Source organism: Pangasianodon hypophthalmus, chromosome 24 (assembly GCF_027358585.1).
Source record: "Pangasianodon hypophthalmus isolate fPanHyp1 chromosome 24, fPanHyp1.pri, whole genome shotgun sequence".
Lineage (NCBI taxonomy): Eukaryota > Metazoa > Chordata > Actinopteri > Siluriformes > Pangasiidae > Pangasianodon > Pangasianodon hypophthalmus.
In genome coordinates this window covers 3,760,838-3,780,246 of record NC_069733.1, presented here as the reverse complement: position 1 = coordinate 3,780,246, position 19,409 = coordinate 3,760,838, and the positions used below count along the sequence as shown (strand labels likewise).

Sequence of the window (19,409 nt, the reverse complement as noted above, 5' to 3'; positions counted from 1 at the left end):
GGAGACAATTCAAGAGTTTGACTACATTTTCACACACCTTATTCCACAAAGCTGTGGTTTAACCCCATAAAACACACAATCAGTCATTTTGCACTCAAGTGCTCCACACGTCTTATTTTAAACTTCATGCGTACAGGGGAAACACACACACACTCACACACACACACACACACACACACACTTGGCAAGTTACCCTGTTCTTCCTGCCCTCACCCGTCCCTCTGTTTTTGCAGCATTGTGTCATCAAGGACGCGTCATTATAAATGACAAACTTTGTTTTCTTTTGAATTCCCCGTTTTGATTGGTTCACAAGTAAACGATGCATTCTTTATATTTACTCCGTAAGCGCCATTTAGCTTCATTGCACTCCAGCTATGGCACTTCAGAGAAAAAAAAAACCCTTCCTTTACTGTTCAGTCCAGTGAGCAGCACTTTCCAATTCATAAATTGATAATTGATTGTAAAACAAACACAAAATAAATGTTTTCTTATGCTGTTTTTTTGTTGTTGAGAAAAACAGGGTTTTCACGTCCAGAGGTATACAGACATATACATGTAATATATTTCTTCATGTTGGGCTACTGTAGTGTGTAGGTACAGGATAAAGATGAAGCTTGCATCGTTGGACAAATTTGTAAGTAGTTATGAGCAAATATCACATTAAAAGGTGATTGAAACAGTGATCTTAATAAAAAAAAAAAAAAAAAAAACACAACAATCGCTTGGATTTGTGCTGAAACAGACCCGAGTAGGTTCCAAAAGTCTACGTCCAAGAACTGTTTATATTTCAAATACATTATTAAATGAATAATTATTATTCAAGAATACATTATTTAAACTTGAGGAAGATTAAGCATTTAGAAACCCGTCAAGTTTAAGTTATTGTGACACTGTGTTATGCGATTCATATGATGTGAATGGAAAATAATTCAAATAAATGATAAAAGAACATGATTTTTCTGTTAGGTTATCAATACTGGTCCATCCAAAGTGCAATCATTGGTCGGTTAGTAATCAAATTAACGTGCTACAGAGACCTAAAATATGTCAAACTCATTATTTAAGCAAAGCTCAATTATGAGAACATACTAATGTCAGTGTCAGTGGAATAACAGGTAATTGTATAGTGTACGTATGGAATAAAACATGACAGCTGTGCTGTTATAGGAAAATAATCCCTGACTGTGTTTTATTCCTTTTACACCACAGCAATTTGCTAATCATTTTTAATTGATTAAAGAACGAGTTATGTTTAATGTTTGGGAACGTTCCTGTTATGGCTGTTACAGTTGTATTTTATAGCTGACTTTCTCTCTCTCTCTCTCTCTTGCTTTCTCTCTCACTCTCTCTCTTGCTCTCGAATGGAATAATATTTAAAAAAATGCAGCTTTAAAGTTACAGCGTTATCTCTGACTTATACAAAGCACTAAAACTGGAGACTCCTTCTACATACGCTAAACGTAAAATGTCCAACATACAAGTCCATGTGCAGCCGGGACTACTGTAATAGCTGCTGTTATAGAAAATTAATCAACACCCGCTGACCAATCACAATGAAGAATTCAACAACGCTGCGGTATAAATTTCTATAAACATTAAGGTTAGTAAAGATTCTCACCCATTTTAAAACAAAAACAGGGACAAAAGTATTGCTGCCTTGTTAAAAAAAAAAAAACAACTGATGCTAACTGATAATAACAACTGACTCTATTAGTAAGAAAAATGATGGCTATACTGAATATTCAGACAGCCTGACTTTGTTCACTTAACTATGATAAAACAGAAACAGTTCTTGGTAGCACGCTATGACTTTTGGTTCCTGTTGTACACTACATTTCATTTTAATTGTTAAAAATTATGTATAAGTATTGAAAATACTGCCTCGTTTGAGGCAGTTCAAGTCCTTCATAAAACTATTTACGTGCCTGTTATGCTCTTTAGTTCACATGAAAATGTATATATGTGTGTGACAGTAGTCTGAGCAGGGTAACGTATTCAATCTTACTATATAACATTCACAACAAAAACCCCACCCCACCCCACCCACGACCCCAACAGTATCACATGATTAAACACAAAAGCCCAACAGTTTTTTCCCCCTGTTCCATTGCCATGAAACAGCATGCAAGGATAACTGAACAACAGGCTAGGATTTAATATAATATCAAAATCAAAATAAAAAATAATCTTACAATGCAAATGGGACAGAAATCAGTGTCCAGTTATTGCTACAGTTACCTAAAACAGTGTTAAACTGTTCGCTTACAGTGTGACTGCTCCTGACCCGAGTCCACAGTTTAAACCATGAAAAAAAAAAAAAAAAACCTTCGTCGCCACATTTACTGAGCGTTGAAATGGATCTGGAGCTTATTCAGCATAATCATACACTCTATAAATAAACTAACTTACATAGAGATCATAGGAAAAGCATAATAATAATAATAATAATAATAATAATAATAATAATAATTACAGTATTCTATTTTTTCCACCTCTCATTTCTCTGTATTGAGTGCTATCATCACTTCTATCAGTATTTACAGGGCTCTGGGCCTTTCACGAGTAGGGCCTAATAATTTTGAGTATTTACCCTGTCAGCAGTATGCACACATACATACACACACACACACACACACGTGCCAAAGCCTTGTCTGGGTAGGTCTCATTTCAGGCAGTATTTCAGAAATATTAAAGATTTTAGAATTTTTTTTTCTTGAAAATGTCCATTTTCTTTTTAAAATAGGAGTCTCTCTATTGAAAATAACAAAAGGTGAAGTCCCTGAGATGGATGCTTTCAGATGGCATCCAGAAGTGATTGTCTTGAATAAGAAAAACGTAGAGTGCTTACAGAAACCCCACCAAAGCACATTACTGAGGGAACATCAACTATCGAATGTAGAACATTTCAGCATGTGAAGTGTGTTTATATCCTCAGCACTTACTGTACTACCTTCAATGTGTAATCCGTAAGTGCATTCTTATACGTTCATTCCTTCATTTTCATCTAAATTTGATTGATTGCATGACGCACTGGTATCTGCTTATAGTGTGAATGGAACAGTGTTTCAGCCGCCAAAACCTGGAAATCAGTACTATGGCTTTGTGGCCTGTTCTAAACAGGTTGAACCCAATATCAGTAATCATATATGTAAGGAATAAAAAAACACAACAGGGTGTGCAGTTATAGGAAAATAATCAACTACAGGGTTTTGTTTTACTTTCACCACAGCAATTTCCCAGTGCTACCAATTTTAGATTCATTAAAGCAGTGGTTCTCAAAGTGGTGTCCACGAAGCATAGCCAGTTATTATACTTAGGGGTCCAAGCACCAAAGTCAACTCAGACCTAATGTGTTGTATTGGTGGAAAGTTCAGGAATAGAAAGCTCTATGGCTTGAAATATTTCAATAATGTTCATGAAATAAATCCATACTGAGGGGGTCAGTGGAAATGATTTTACAGTTAAAGGGGCCTCTGGCTACAAAAAGTTTGAGAACCACTGTATTAAAGAGTGTGTTACGTTTAATGTTGTGGATCTTCCACAAACAATGTCACATTATAGCAGCTATAATGTTAATGATGCTTTTTAGCCTCAAAATCCTGGAAATTGGTGTTACCATCGAGTAGTGTGAAATTGCTTTTTACTTCTGACCCTTCGAGGTATGTGTGAATAAAGGGGGTTATTGTAAATTGCTTCTGCCTGAGAGAAATATGAATATTGTAAACTACGCAAGAACAAATATACAAATGACACCCAGATCTGCTCAGTTTTGTTGTACTGGAATTGTAAAAAATGAATAATACAAAGCTACATGATTGTCAAAGCTACAATATTGCCACTGCAGAGCGTCCATAAGACAGCCAGGGCTACAGAATATCGTTCGAAGTGTGAAACATTTACAAAAGATTCAACAAGCATGGCATTAAGTTTCATTTGAAATGCCTGGAATGATGTGGCTTTCCAAAGCTATCAGTCACTTTTGTTTTTTTTTTTTTTTAGCATTGCATTTAAGTCAAGCAAGACAATGGTGGCATTTTCTTCCAAAATGGATTATTCCTGGACTGGAGAAAAAAAATTTTTTTTTTGAATCTTTTACCGTTTTGTTTTTAGGAGTATAATTCTGGCCAAATTGACATAAGTACTATTTCGCTGCAAATTAAATAATTACATAATTTTCATCATCTACTTAGCAACTAATAATAATAACCAAGTTAGCAAGTTGTCTAACTGATTATTTACAGACAGCTACTATATCTGTAGCAAGCTAGTTAAGTGACTATATGTGGAGCTTTTAAAAGGCATCCATTATTTCCATTTAACTTAACAGACTATTAGCCTTAATTATAATTATAATTAATTATAATTATAATAGCCTAAAAAAAGTAATGAGCTCGTCCTCACTGCTGTATTTTCTCAATAGATTGCATGTGTGACATGGACAAATTTTACTCTGTAAAATTATAATACAATAATACAAATAAATAAATAATGAATTGGTCTGTGTCACTGCTAATTTTATCTTGCCTTTTAATTTAAATTCATAGTTTAAATCAATCAGTGTTAAGCACCTTAGGCTGTATGAATAAACCTGTATAACGATTTTACAGATACTATTCTTCCTTCATTACACCAACTGATTAGCCAATTTTCCCTTGAACATGGTGATATTTATTTTGTGTTTGAATTTTCCTGCATTCGCCATTTTTTTCCCCATTCAATCAGTGCCATTGTGTCCACCAGACTTGGTAACACTCAAATGTCCATAGAGAGTCTGATACATTTTGTACACTTAGCTGTCAAAAGCTTCAGAATCTTGAATGTTGCAATCAAACTGCAGGACAAATGAAAAATTGGTGGACAAATGCTAAAGTCATTAGCTAGCGCACTGGGTAAGTAAAAGCTCCCATGTGCTGCCCAGTCCCATGATTTGGTTTCCTGGAAACCTAGTTAACTAGTGGTAGTTAAAATAATGTAATAGCATATGGACAGCTAGTTAGCTAGTTAAATGTGTTAATACAGACTATGGGAAAAGAAATCCTTATCATCTCCTGATAAAGTTTATGCAACACATTGTGTTTGCAACCAAGACAAAATGAGTTTTGTTTGAAACAGTTAATAGCGACCTTTTGGTCATATTAGTTGTTTCCATTGTCGGATAAATGGCTTCTACTAGTTATAGCTATATAGAGGCGTTTCCTCTAGCAACAGAAGTGTTGCATGCAAAATGACATTAATGATGAAGACTAGAATGAGATCAGGTTTTCCATGACAGTGACACAGTGTTCAATTTAAGAACGTTTTAACTTAAAGTAGCGGGACAACTGTTATTCTATTTTTTTTTTAAAAATAGCTCACATGTTGCAGTTTGGACATCCTTGCTGAGCAAACACTGCAGTGCGTATTTAAAGGGACAGTTTATAAAGCTTAAAGCGGCGTTACGTGAGACGATGATGATCAGAATTGTCTTCATATGAGCTAGTGCGATTTGCTTATCTTTTTTTCTGCTTGCAGCTCAGCAGAAGTAAAAATTATTTAAACTGCAGATGAAGATCTACTTTTTCTTTTTTTTTCTGGATATTTCCAAGGACCTTTCCTAAACTGATCTTGACTGATTGACTAGTGCTTATTGACATTATTGCAGTGTTGACTGATGACATGATGATCAACCGTAAGAATTTGCAAAATATATATCTCTCTATATCTTCTTATGGAAAAAAGATCAATAATCAATCATTGTTCTTCTCCTAGAAAATCATTTACACATCCATAGTTTCTAAACATTGTTGTAGCATCTATACATATCTACATGGCCCAGACAAGGCTTTTTAAACGTACCCAAAATGAAATTGTCTCTAGTATAGTTTTACAATTTTTCTCAAATTATGTACACATAAAACTACAAAACAAAAGTAAAAGATTTACACAAAGTACCGGCCTCTCAGGTTCCCGCTTATAAATTATGACTAGAATATAAACAGAACGTGGTTTAATACTGGAAACATATCAGAACTAGTGAATTACTATGTGATCCTCTTTGTCTAACCGTTGTCCCCCTTTTTCATATCACAATTCCGTAAAAAAAAAAAAAAAAAAAAGGTCAAATAAACTTACCCAAATAAATGACAGCTTATTAAATGATTGCTCTAAAAGTCTGTACATTTCTGGTCAGATCCTCACTAACAGGCGCGTATATACATTCTTTTGACTGAATCGGTGAAACTGAAGTCGAATGTTTGAAGTGCTGGACATTCCTGAAGTTTTGTCATTATATTGTTGCCTCAGGTTGCTGTACGCCAACATTGCCATGTTGTCGAGGTGACCTATTTAGCTCCGCCTCTTCTGCCTCAGTGGCTCAGCCCTCTGGAAGTTCTGCCATCATGCTCCTGTCACTTCATTTAAAAAAAAAAAAAAGTGTTTGTCACTTGGACATGACGCTGGCCACATCAGGATTGAAAAGCTCCTTGTAAAGTGGAGGGAAGAGCATGTTGACTGTTTCAGGATGTAATTGCTGGAAGGCCTGAAGCTCCTCCGTGTGTAGGGTGCACAGTGCTGCTAGTGTGGGGATTCGACCAATCAGCTGTAAAGAAGGCACATCGTTATAGTAATCTGCTTTCACGGCAAGACAATCCTAGCAGGCACAGAGGAAAAAAAAACAGAACATTTTAACACAAAACGCCTGGCACATGTTAGTGAACATGACACCACCATGCTAACAGCATCAATAATAAAACATGTAGTGACTTAAACCATGACTTAAAAACAAGTAGCTCCTTCTTCTTTTTTTTTGTCTTCTATCAAAGTTTGTTAATTCACAGGACAAAGTTCACCGAGATAAAGTAACCACTGCCAGAAACAAATGCCTGTTTTTGGCAAATAGAAATAAATTCTACAGCTAAATAGTAAATGCTGGCAACTTGGTGTTATTTAAAATTTATTGAAACCTGTGCAAAGAGAAAGCACGGAACAAAATTTTGCCTACTGGCAATTTTTTTTGGCACAATGAAACTAATCCTGTGAACTACTCTTTCATGTATCCAATTATCTTTTGGCTCTTATCACATGGGTTATTTTACTTATTGTTAATATTAATGAATTATCTATCCAGTTAATTATCCCACTTAGCCCTCTCACTCTTTAATTCTTTAGATTCTGATGTTTTTTTCCTCTACACTGTTAAGTGCTAACTCAAGCTAACGTCATGGTGAAAGCCAGGTTAGTTTGCTGTTGTGAAAATGGCTGGGTGTCAGGTTTACCCCCTTGCGCCTGCGTGTCAGAGCGCTTATGTGCTTATGCAGCCCGGGTTATTGTGACTGTTTTCATTGCCATGTACGTCTGTGTTTACTTTGACACGTGTGTTTGTTTTGGTTCCTGTCTTGTCTCCTCCCTTGTCTTGTTATTGGTTGTGTTCCTAATGTGTCATCATCATTAGCACCTGTTCCTGATTTGCCCTTGATTAGTTCGTCTATTAATACCCTCGTGTTTCATTGTAACGTCGCCAAGTATTGTTTCAGTTTTGCCGCCTGAGCCATACCAAGCCTTTGTACTGTGTTTTATTTTCCTGGCTTCTCGACTTCGTTTAGTTCTCGGTTTTCGTGTTCTCTGTTTGCTGATCGCCTGACCCATGCATGTTTATTGATTCTGATTCTGCCTGTCGTTTTGGATTTGTCTGCCTGCCTCTCTTCAGTAAACCCTTTACTGCATTTGCATGCGTCTCAACTCGCCTGCACCTGCTTTACGTGACACTGGGTTGCCAATATATTTCTTGCAGGATTTCCCAACCTCAGTCTTGAAATACTTTTACATAGCACAGATTTGTTTTTTGTAACAGAGTGTTTCATAAGAAGTACAGAACACACTAGATGCCAGATATGGATTAGAGCAAGTTTAAGTTTACCTTTTGGTTTAAATTAGATTCTCAAACCACTGGTTGGGTCAAATGTGCAAATGTGGAACTGGAGCAAAAACTGGAGCAAATGTGTCGACTGTTTGTTTTAAACCAGTGGTTTTCAATCAGCGATGGTGAACGGTAGAGAATTTAACGCAGTGGTACCTTAGTCAATGCGTCCTCGTCCATGTGGTTCTTCTGCATAATGTGCTGGAGGGCCAAGTAGATTTTCTCCTGAAGCTTCTGGACTTTTCTTGGTTCCATTAGCCAGGGCCGATCTGAGGAAACACCCAGCTGTTAGTTGTCAACATTCTCTTTTCGGGTTATAAAATATTCCTTCATTAAATCATCTTCAATTAGCACTTCAGTAAGCAGTATCCAGAACCTATCCTGGGAACATGAGTGTGAGGCTGGAATACACCCCAAATGGGACGCCGGTCTATCACAGGGCACCACGTATACAAAAACACATTACAGGCAATTGAGCGGCACCAATCTACCAACCGGCTCGTTTTGGGAGATGGGAGGAAACCAGAGAACCTGGAGGAAATCCAGGCGGACTTGAGCTTAGGATTGAACTGGAGATTCTGGAGCTGTGAGGTGGTAACCTATTGACCTATGCCACCTGTGGAGTTTGTTCCACTCAGTATCTCTTAAGAAAGTTCTTAAATTGGCAAATGCAAATTTTAAGAAAGTTAAAAGCTACACCATCAGCTACACCCTCGTTTGGACTGATGACACTTAAGGCTAGCAAATCAGAGACGGTTTCCACATTCATCCCTTTCTGAGCTGACCTCAGGTCAGTATCTTCTCCAAACCTTTAAGTAGGAAGACTGACCTGTAGAGATGAGAACAGCTGCCGAGAACAGTGCGATCTCCTCTTCCGTCAGCTGCAGAGAGCATAGACTCTTGGCAAAGTCAAACATGGCGCTGACGAGATCGTCACAGCCTACAGGAGAGAGAAAAGCGAACACTAAGGTGAGACACATGTAGGCTGAAAAAAAAAGAAACTATTAAAAGCATGAAAAGAAATGGACGTACCGAGTGCTTTGAATATCTGAATGCCGCCGTATTTGCCCTCGAACAGAACCGTGTTGTTGAGAGGGTTAAACGCTCTGCACATTCTTACCAACACCACCTCAAGACAACCTGAGAGAGACCCAGATTATAGTTTATTGCTCATTAATATCACTTTACATCCTCTTTAATACTGTTAATGTGTTACCTCCCTATATTATATATATATATATATTGTTGATTAATGTTGATTAATTTTCTGACAGTAGTTCTCCATATAACGTGCTCATTCTAATACGGCATTGTTTCTATAGTAACAACGTACACACGGACTTGTAACAGCCCAAAAAAAACATATGCGTGTAATTGTTGACATGGTGAAGTTTTCCGTAAGGAGAGGTTTATTTAACATTTTTGGGAGGAGCCTCCAGTGTCAGTGCTTTGCAACGGTCAGAGGTTAAGTTTTCCGACATAGGAAAGTCTTCAGGACGCTTTGCGTCTTCTTTTTGTCTTACTACTGTCAAGAAAGAATAAAAAAAGAGACGCTGCTGAGAAAATGACTGTTTATATAGGAGCTGCTATAACGTGAGTGATAAGAACTAACTTGTTTCGTGGATGTTCCGCACCATTAAACGTAACTACAAATAGATGAAATGTACGTGTTGTTCTTTAATAAATTAAAAACAGTTGCTTTAAACTCAAAACTGAATTAACTTCCTTCTAGTTTCAAAGCATTATTCTGTAACAGCTATGAATTATTCAGTAACTGACAGTAAACTAACGATGCAGATGTGGAGTTACTGACACCATGCTGAAATTGATCATTTTCTTTATACCACTAACTCCACATCGTACCGGGCCACATCACACCATATATAGCAAGCATGTTAGTAATAATCTGAGGTTAAAGGAGTACTAGCATTTCTGGATTAACTGTGTTCTTTTAACCCTTTAATCTCCCAGGATCCATGGACAAACCCAGAATAGCATCCCTCAGTCTCATAAATACATACTTTCCCTGAGAGTTTACTGCAGTTACTGAATAATTCATAACTTTTACAGAATAATTCTTTTAAACTAGGGAGAGGTTAATTCAGTGTTTGAGTTTTGCTTGACATTTATGATGTTTGACTTTGTTTCTCTCTTGAACTTAAGACAAAGTGCTACACATCTGATAGATTTTACACTCGGACAGCTGTAGCACTGTCTAAGTGGTATAAAAAGCACACATGTGGATCATTTTATTTGGAATCTAAATAAGTTTGATGGGTTTGATGGTGAAGGTTCAGACCTGATTTGAGCAGCAGTATCTGGTCGTTCTGACACAGTTCCATGAAGCCGGTGATGCGCTTGGCGAACTCCACCACGTACTGAATGGCGTGAGTGATCTGAATTGCACACTGTTGCCACAGCGCCTCCTGCGTCTACACACACACACACAGCATTGGTTATTATCTAATATCTATTATCAAGTGATGCTCTTTTATACTTCACTCAAATATCAAATATTTACATTTTTGTATAATGAACTTCACGAGAGGGAAACACCAGAGGCTGGTGAGGGAACGCCGGTTTCGCGCAAACTCCATAATATTAAATGTAACAATAAATGAACAAAAATGCAATGTGTCATTCTTTCATGAATAAAATCATTGGTAAAGTGCCGTGGTATAAGAGAACACTTCAGGTACGTGCTGTTAATGGGAAATAATAAAGTTTGGGGTGGTAACTGTAACTCCACTCCACATCACACCACCCTGGTCATTGATTATTTTCCTACAAAAAAGCATGCGCCCAAGTGTGTTACCATATGAGCAGCGTTTCTGGTGATGTACTGAAAAATGTGTACATCGTGGACATAAGCAATATAATAAGAAATAGTACTTTACAAGAAACATTACAAAAAATGGCATCCCCAGTGTTTTTCACTGAAAGTGAAAGAAAATATACGTCAATTTAGAAAAAACAGTTAAAACATTTGCAGGAGTATCATGCAATGAGACAAGAATGTAAAACATAAGGGTCAGTTAGTTACGTAATTATTAGTTAGTTGTTAGTTGTAATTCCTCTTGACATTTTATATACACTGCAAATCATTTCAAATCATTTCCAGGGTGCTGGAGTGTTTAGTCTCATTGTCCAAATAATTACAGGCTGCAGTATATTTTCATTTCATGAGCTTGCTTTAGTATATATTACACTTAAAAAAAAAAATCAATAAAAATCCCTGTTTCTTTAAGCTGTACACATCTTTAATTGAACGTATGATACTCTGTTTGAAAAGATTTCCCTTTGCTCACCAGAGGAAACTGCAACAAAAGGAAAAGTTTGTGAAGTTTTCCATTTATCACACATCCAGAAGACAAAACTAAAAATGCTCGTGTCAGCAAATTGCTTTTTGTGTGCTCTGCAGCTCTCTCACTGCGTTCTGAATCTTCATAAATGCTGTTTCAAAGGGCTGCTCGATAATTTCCCATAATCCATTTGATACAGGGAAAATGAGAAGAGCTTGTGATATGTCTCCTGCCTTTGGCCTCCTCTCTTTTTCTTTCTCTCTCGCTCTCCCAGTAACAGACAGGAAACTGGTTATTGTATAAGATGAGTTTTGTAAATCCTGCGTCATGAGAGATAGTCTAATAAACTCATCTCAATCATGGAGTCATGTTACTGACATAAAGAGAAATGTTTATGTTGCGTGACAGAACAGAATTTGAATATAAACCCAAATGGTGTGTTATGCAGATAGCAACCACCAAAAGTGTTGCTACAACAGTTTCTGTATATCAGAACAGTATTAACAGTGGACTAAAATATATACGACACTGTTGTGATCTGTTTTGGCTATCTGGCAGTGATTCAATCTGAATTTAATTCCTAAATTTTTGTAGGAATCAGGGTGATGGTCATATTTATCTGCACTGATCTGGACAGGAGGGAGTAGATCACAGTGTTGAGTTTTCTCCAACCTATAAGATGAGCAAGAAAATAAAATAAGAAAAATATCCTCACCTTGCTTTGGTACATCTTGACCTCCTCATACGAGTGTGTCTGCCAGGAGAGCTGCTGTAGCTCCTCACCCGTGTACTGGCACGTCTCCAGATGAGACTTTATTATGTTCTGTGCAATTCGGTCTGGAGAAAAGAGAGACAGATCCCAACTCATTTGTTTCTCATTAGAGGAAAATGAAGACGTGTTTATGGTTTGGTGTAATAGCGTGGTGTAAATGTAGACATAGATCCCTAATGAACAAACCAGAGGCGACAGCGTCAAGGAAAAACTCCCCGAGACAACATGAGGAAGAAACCTTGAGACCAACGAGGCTCAAAAAGAGAAGCCATCCTTTTCTGGGTGACACCCGATTATAAATCATTACACTTCTACAACTGTATGTGAGTCATGCAGAATGAGCAATATGAGCAGATTGTAAATAAGAGTCTTGGGATGAGCACAGGACGGTCTTTATGATTACAGCAGCAGTCCTTAAGTACAAATCTACAGTATCCATGTGAGATTATTCACTGAAGCAAGGGTTAATGGAAATTAATGACTGTTCTGATCATTGCTCTAAGGTCTGATTTACTAAAAGTGTGTGCATTTTAGAAAAACATAATAAAATCTTTGCAAAATCTTTGCAGTCTGATTTACTAACAATTGAGCAAAATAGCACATCTTGTCCATTTTGCGTGTTTGCCTTAAAGCTATTTGGATGTTTCTACCAAAAGGAACAAAATTGAGAGAGCTGTCAATGCAAAATTATTCATTTTGCAAGTGCAATGCAGTTTACTCAGCCTTAAATTCACTTCAGTAACAGCACAAATTAATACAGCTGAAGGGCATGTATTAAATTTGCTTAAGTTTGTTTGCAGTAAATGGCACATTTATTTATTTATTATTAAGAACATTTATTTTAATTATTCCCCGGTGTCTCAAAATAATGTCTCAAAACGTTTCTCAAAATGTTAAAAGTGATAAAAAAGTTTCTATGAGATCAAATTTTGGATACTGACAACAAATAGCACACGCCTTATTTACACATTATTTTCTTTCCCTGTTTTGCATGTGATGTCTTTCGTGCAATTATTCTTTGTAAATCACCCACAAAATTAGTATTCGTTATTTGGGATCTTAGTAATTCAGGGACTAAGCATCAGTTGATCAAATTGTTTAAGATTTATCACTGGTCTTTGTTATAGAAATGCTATTTTGTAGTACATTGTAGTACATCCATTATATTAATTTGAAACTTGACTAGCTCCAAGTTTTTAACCAAGTGAAATGATTTATTCTGATCCTCCTAAAGTGGCTGAAAAGATTAATGAAAATTTTCCAATCTATAAAAGGCAAAATCAGTGAGGCTCTGGCATACCGAGCTCCCCCATGGACACTCCGGGTGCTAGCTGGCTGTCCTGGTACGAGTTGTAGGGGAAGAGGTCGGGCACAGGTGTCAGGTCGTAGACAGGCTCCTGTTTGATGGGCTTCATGCCTGCCATGTCCAGTCCGGACTGGTCTGGGCTCGGCTGGGTCGAGTCCATGCTGTAGTAGGCAGCGGGTGCGCCGTTGGCATGCGTCTTGGCCATGTCAATGACGTGTCCGTTGGTGTAGGCACCACCCAGGTCGTGCCCGAGAGTGCTCAGATTGGACGAGTAAACGTCGCCCGTCTGCTGCTGCCGCTGTTCCTGCAGCCGCTGCTGGTGCTTCTGTACCTCTGCATACAGCGAGTCGCGCTGCTTCTTCGACATGCGGCCAAACTTAACCGCTGAAAAGAATGAAATAGAGGAGAAAGAGAGTAAGAATGTGTGAGAGAGCTGAGGTCTGATCGGCTGTGCCTACCAGATACGGTTAAAAAGGTTAATGGTATGAATGTTGCCATTTAAAGGATGGCTAACTAAAAGCTAGGCTTTTCCAATAAATCCAGAGCAAAGCAGTTTCCACTTGTCTAATCTATTGATCTTGGTCTTCAAACAGATGTAGATTTCCTGCAGCCACATGGGCCCTTTGCTGATAAAACTGAGTTCCTGTTTTGTACTTCTATTACAACTGTTCGTAATAATCTCTCCAGACAAAAATTTAACATCCACCAATGGGGTTGCCATTGGGTGCTTTTACATAGGCAGTGTTTTGTCTGTTTCAATGGAACCCTGGAGCATTTTTTTCCCCCTCAGTGTGGCTCTTTAGGTGAGAAGGACACAGCAGTCACACTTGGGTGTGGACCAAAACAACAGGTCTGAGAGTGAGGTGGTCTCGGTCTGCTTCGGAGTGAACTGAATTGCAGTAAGAAAGTGATTTATATCGGAACTGACCTGACCTGTAATCCAAGTATAAGGAAAGAAATGACACATGCCTAATTTTTGTCCAGGGAGCTAATGTTGTTTCAATTCTATTAATATAAATAATGTATAATTAATATTGCACATTTTTATTAGTATTAGTAGAAATAGTGATAGAAGTGACTGCCTCACCATCACGTGACATGCCCAGAGCAAGACACTTTTGTAGACGGCAGTGCTGGCAGCGGTTACGGTTGGTTCTGTCGATCAGGCAGTTGCGCTGCCGAGGGCACGAGTATGAGGCGTTGTTCTGTTGACTTCTCCTGAAAAAACCCTGCGGTACAACACAAGACAATAAAGATGTATCCCCAAAACAAGCTCACTACCCCTTTTTTTTTTTACCTGAGTAAAGAGCACTGTTAAGCTGTATTTAAATGCATTTGAGATAACCGAAGTCTCTTCTGGCTAAATTTGAAGGCAGCGTCATTGTCAGTCAGCTTGCTGTCAGTTTATTTAAGCTGAGAAGCCAGAGAGTAAAAAATGACATGCACTGTGAACAATTTGAAAGAGAATCTGTGATGTAAAACCTGTTAAGCATTAAGGCTGAACAATGATGACTAAAATGATAATAATGATTATATTACTCAGTGATGAAGCTGATTTAATAAATCTTTAAATCAAAATAATGGTGATATAATAGCACTTTTAAATGGTAAATAAAAACAATATTATAATATAAATAAATAAGCACTAAATCAACCAAATATAGTTAAAAATATGAAAATGGAATTTATTTTAATATTGGATAATTCATTAATTTTTGCTCAGCAAGATCTTGTTTCCTTATGACTATTTAATTGAGCAACACAAATACCATGATTCTACTAAGAAGTTTTTTGTTTAAAATGCCACCTAATACACATGTAATGTAAACATTAGAAAATTGTGTAATATATACACTCAATGGCCACTTTATTAGGAATACCTGTACACCTGTTCATTCATGCAACGATCATGTGGCAGCAGCACAATGCATAAAATCATGCAGATACAGATCAAGAGCGTCCAGTTTCGGTGAGTCCGTACCCACTGTACCCTCAGATCCCTGTTCTTGTCTGACAGAAGTTGACACTGATGTGGTCTTCTGCTGTCGTAGGTCATCCAGCTCAAGATTCTATGTGTTGTGCATTCTGAGATGCTTTTCTGCTCAACATGGTTGTAAAGAGTGATTATTTGAGTTCCTGTCAACTCGAACCTGGCCATTCTCCTCTGACCTCTCGCATCAACAAGGCGTTTCAATCCACAGAACTGTTGCTCACAGGATGTTTTTGTTTTTCGCACCATTCCGTGTAAACTCCAGAGACTTTACTTTATGTGTGAAAATCTCAGATGATCAGCAAATTCTGAAATATTCAGACCGTCAGTAACACCAACAACCATGCCACAGTCAAAGTCACTGCGATCACATTATTTCCTCATTCTGATGTTTGATGTGAACATTAACTGAAGCTCTTGACCTGTATCTGCGTGAGTTGCTACATTGTGCTGCTGCTACATGATTGGCTGATTAGATAACTGGATAATGGAGCAGGTGTTAGGTTCCTAATCAAGCGGATAGAGAGTGTATATACACATAGTGTGTGAATATCAGCACATATCTAGCACTCATCTGCTCTAAACTAAATAAAGATTTTCGACTCCTGATTATCAGAACAGGAAAAACCAGCTGCAATAGAAAAATGATGCTTTCTCACCTTACACCCTTCACATGTGATGACCCCATAATGGATCCCTGAGGACTTGTCTCCACAGATTTTGCATGGTATAACTTCAATTTGGGCTGCGGGGAGAAAGAGAGAGAAAGGAGAAGGTGAGAGAGCGTGTTACGCAATCGCTCGCGGTTAGATAAAAGCTGACATAATGAAGGGCCACTTCACACCCGAGACACTGCTTCTCTAATAATTTTGACATGGGTGGCCCTTTTCACAAAAGCTGTCGACACTGAAGCCCGCTGCGAGGAAAGGGAAGAGTGAAAAGGTGCCTTGCATTTGCTACACATGTGTACGCCGACCTCTCCAGCATGCGGCTGGAACAGAATGTTCCAGAAAAAAAACCCAGAAGGAAATACAAAGATCACCTCTTTGTTTGGTGCCGCGGTTGGCTGTCTTTGTTGAAAGAAATTGAACAGAGAGAAACCTCTTCACACTTGTTATGTAATGGAGTACAGTGGCTAATAAAAGACAGAACTAAATTAAAGACAGGAGGAAAAACACGTTTTTTTTTTTTTTTTTTACCTTTATAACTCTTATCAGATCTGGTTTAGAACTAATATATAGGGATTCAGAAATTATAAGTATTTTGACTTTCATGATTTGCTGACCAGTGCAAGAGAGCAAACTGTTTTTAATCCCTTTCAAATCATCATTACCATTATGTTGTCTTGCTGCATAACCCAATTGCACTTAAACTTCAGATCATGGACTGATGACTGGATATTCTCCTTCATGATTATCTAGTAGAGAGCAGAACTCATGGTTCCATCAATTATGGCAAGTTGTTCGTGCCCTGAAGCAGCACAGCATCCCCACACCATCACACCACCACCACCACCACCACCACCACCATGTTCCACTGTTGGTATGATGTTCTTATTGTGGAATGCTCTGCTGGATTTACACCAAATGTAACAGGACCCATGTCTTCCAAAATGTTTCCACTCAGTCCACAGAAGATTGTCCTCAAAGGCTTGGGGGTCATCAAGGTGTTTTTTTGGCAAATGGAAGACAAGTCTTTATGTTCCTCTAGTTTTCGCATTGCACCTCTCCCATGGATAGTATTATTTGCCCAGTCTCTTTCTAATGGTGGAATCATGAATGTTGAACTCATCTCAGACAGTGAGGCCTGCAGTTCTTTAGATGTTTATCTGGGTTCTTTTGTGACTTCCTGGAAGAGTCATCACCTTGCTCTTGGAGAACTTTTGGCAGGCTGACAACTTCTGGAAAGATTCACCACTGTTTCAAGTTATCTCCATTTGGAGATAATGGCTCTCGCTGTGGTTCGTTGGAGTCCCAGAGCCTTAGAAATGGCTTTGTATCCCTTTGCTGAGTGATATATTTCAATAACATACTTTCTTATCTCTTCTGGAATTTCTTTTGATTGCGGCATAGTGAGCTGCTTGCTGAGAACTTCACACTGCTGGAAAGGTTCTATTTAAATGATGCAGTAAGCCTGTGTGTGTGTCTAGTCTAACTGAACCCAATGATCAATTAAATTTGATTAACTGTTTGACTGAGTAACTAAGAGTTAAAATTACTTTTTCACACAGGGCCAGTTGGTCACTATTTGTGTTTATTCAGGTTGTATTTACCTTATGTTAAATTTTATTTGAAGATCTGAAACCATTACGTGTGACAAATATGCAAACATTGAAGAAATCAGGAAGGGGGCAAATACCTTTTCGCAGCACTGTATATTTCAAGCATTAAAATGGTGTCAACTAAAAGATTACAAATGTGAAATGGGGGAAACTGGGCAGGATTTGCAGGGTGGCAGTTGATATGGAAGCGTGCAAAAACACCTGCGCAGCTGTCAATCATTTCATATTCACATGCTGATTGGCTCATCTGCTGTTTTTATTGAGGAATAATAATATAATGTTAAAATATGGAGCTCCTTTGCAAAGTACTTACAGCTTGGTAGGTCTGTGAAATGAATATTTGATTGCAATTAATCACCCTATGCACTATGGATGATTTAAGAAGCACCCCGTTTTATAGTAAAGCACAAATTTTTATTCATATCAGAAGGAGAAATACTGAAAACTACAGTTCCAATTAACAGTTCCAGGACAGGCTCTCGAAATGACAAAGAGATACACAATCTAGACTTGCATTCCTTATCTGAGACAGAAAAATAGGAAAGAGAAAGAGAGAGAGAGAGAGAGAGATGCATGCTGAGGGCTCACTATAAAGAGATTAGCAACCCATTCTAATCCTAAATAATTTCTACACACGTTCTTCTACACAGGCTTATCTGATGCAGCGACTCTCAATTAATTTCTCTGCACATTCCACTGCACCACAGAGGCTGCAAAACAGCTACAAAACTTTCCACATCCTGAAGTATTTTCATTAGTTTCTGCTGAACCATGAGTGACCCTCATGTTCAAGCTTTCCTCTATCAGATCACTTTAACTTTGACTAGTTCATTTAAAAGGGAAAGAACAACAGAACGAGAAGTTACCTATGGTGTAGAAATGTCTTGAACTTTCAAAGTAGAAATATAGAACAAATTTTTTAAAAAAATCCCTGGATGCAAATGGGACAAAGTCACTTCACTTACCGACGACATCCGATTTCATTTTCTCCCTAAAGAACCTCAGACACACACGTGCACATGCGCGCACACACACACGCACGCGTGTGCGCGCGTGGATGTGTCCAATAATCTGTGTCTCTTAATACATGCTCAGAGTAGCTGGTGGGTGTGTGTGTGTGTGTGTGTATTTGTATATGTGTGATGTGTAAAACCATATATTATATTATATATATATATATTTAATGCATATTTCCTTTGCAGTATACACAATGTGTATATGTATTATCTATCTTACTTTTATATAAATATGTGCATATTAAAATATGCATATCCATTAAATGTGTGTACGCTGAGTAATCTAATGAGATTAACACCCACACACCCACAGAGCTTCAAGAATAAGTGTTCTGTGAGCTTCAAGAACATGTGTAGCAACCTGGGAAAACCCTTCACGTGGCGAAATATGAAAACTATAACTACGCACTTTCTTGAACGGAAATATGTTTCTCTTTTGCAATGTCTCTCAACCACAAGTTCCAGCATTTTCTACCACAGTGCTGTAGAATTCTCTACTCTACTGTTCCAACAGTAACCAATAAGGGTTAGGGTTAATTAATAATACGATAATACATTATTGTTTCTATAGTAACCGCTCATTCATAGGGACCTGAATGGTGGACAATCCAAGGGTGTACTCACACTAGGCGATCTGTACCATGCCCGAGCATGTTTTACCCCTAAAGTCCAGTTCCTTTGACTAGTGTGATCGCTTGAAGAGGTGGGCTCAGGCACGGCTCAGTTGGACTTGATTGCTAACCATGGCCGAGCATGGAACTCAAGACATGACCTCAATGATGCGACTGTTCCATTTAACAAACATGGCAGCTGATGAACGGGAACTGTAGTCAGTGAGTAAAGGACAG

At 38.0% G+C, this 19,409-nt stretch overlaps 1 protein-coding gene across 1 annotated transcript in view; it reads right to left on the bottom strand.

Moving 5' to 3' along the window:
• Window positions 1-2,052: 2,052 nt before the first annotated feature.
• Window positions 2,053-19,409, bottom strand: part of rorb (RAR-related orphan receptor B) — a 36,005-nt gene continuing 18,648 nt past the window's right edge. The window contains exons 2-10 of the mRNA XM_026939574.3: window positions 15,924-16,009; window positions 14,362-14,503; window positions 13,269-13,658; window positions 11,912-12,033; window positions 10,194-10,326; window positions 8,927-9,034; window positions 8,724-8,834; window positions 8,051-8,163; window positions 2,053-6,577 (exon numbers count right to left, since the gene is read on the bottom strand). Coding sequence (XP_026795375.2) covers window positions 6,419-6,577; window positions 8,051-8,163; window positions 8,724-8,834; window positions 8,927-9,034; window positions 10,194-10,326; window positions 11,912-12,033; window positions 13,269-13,658; window positions 14,362-14,503; window positions 15,924-16,009 — 1,364 coding nt within the window. The 3' untranslated portion in view covers window positions 2,053-6,418. The remainder of the gene's footprint in view (window positions 6,578-8,050; window positions 8,164-8,723; window positions 8,835-8,926; window positions 9,035-10,193; window positions 10,327-11,911; window positions 12,034-13,268; window positions 13,659-14,361; window positions 14,504-15,923; window positions 16,010-19,409) is intronic.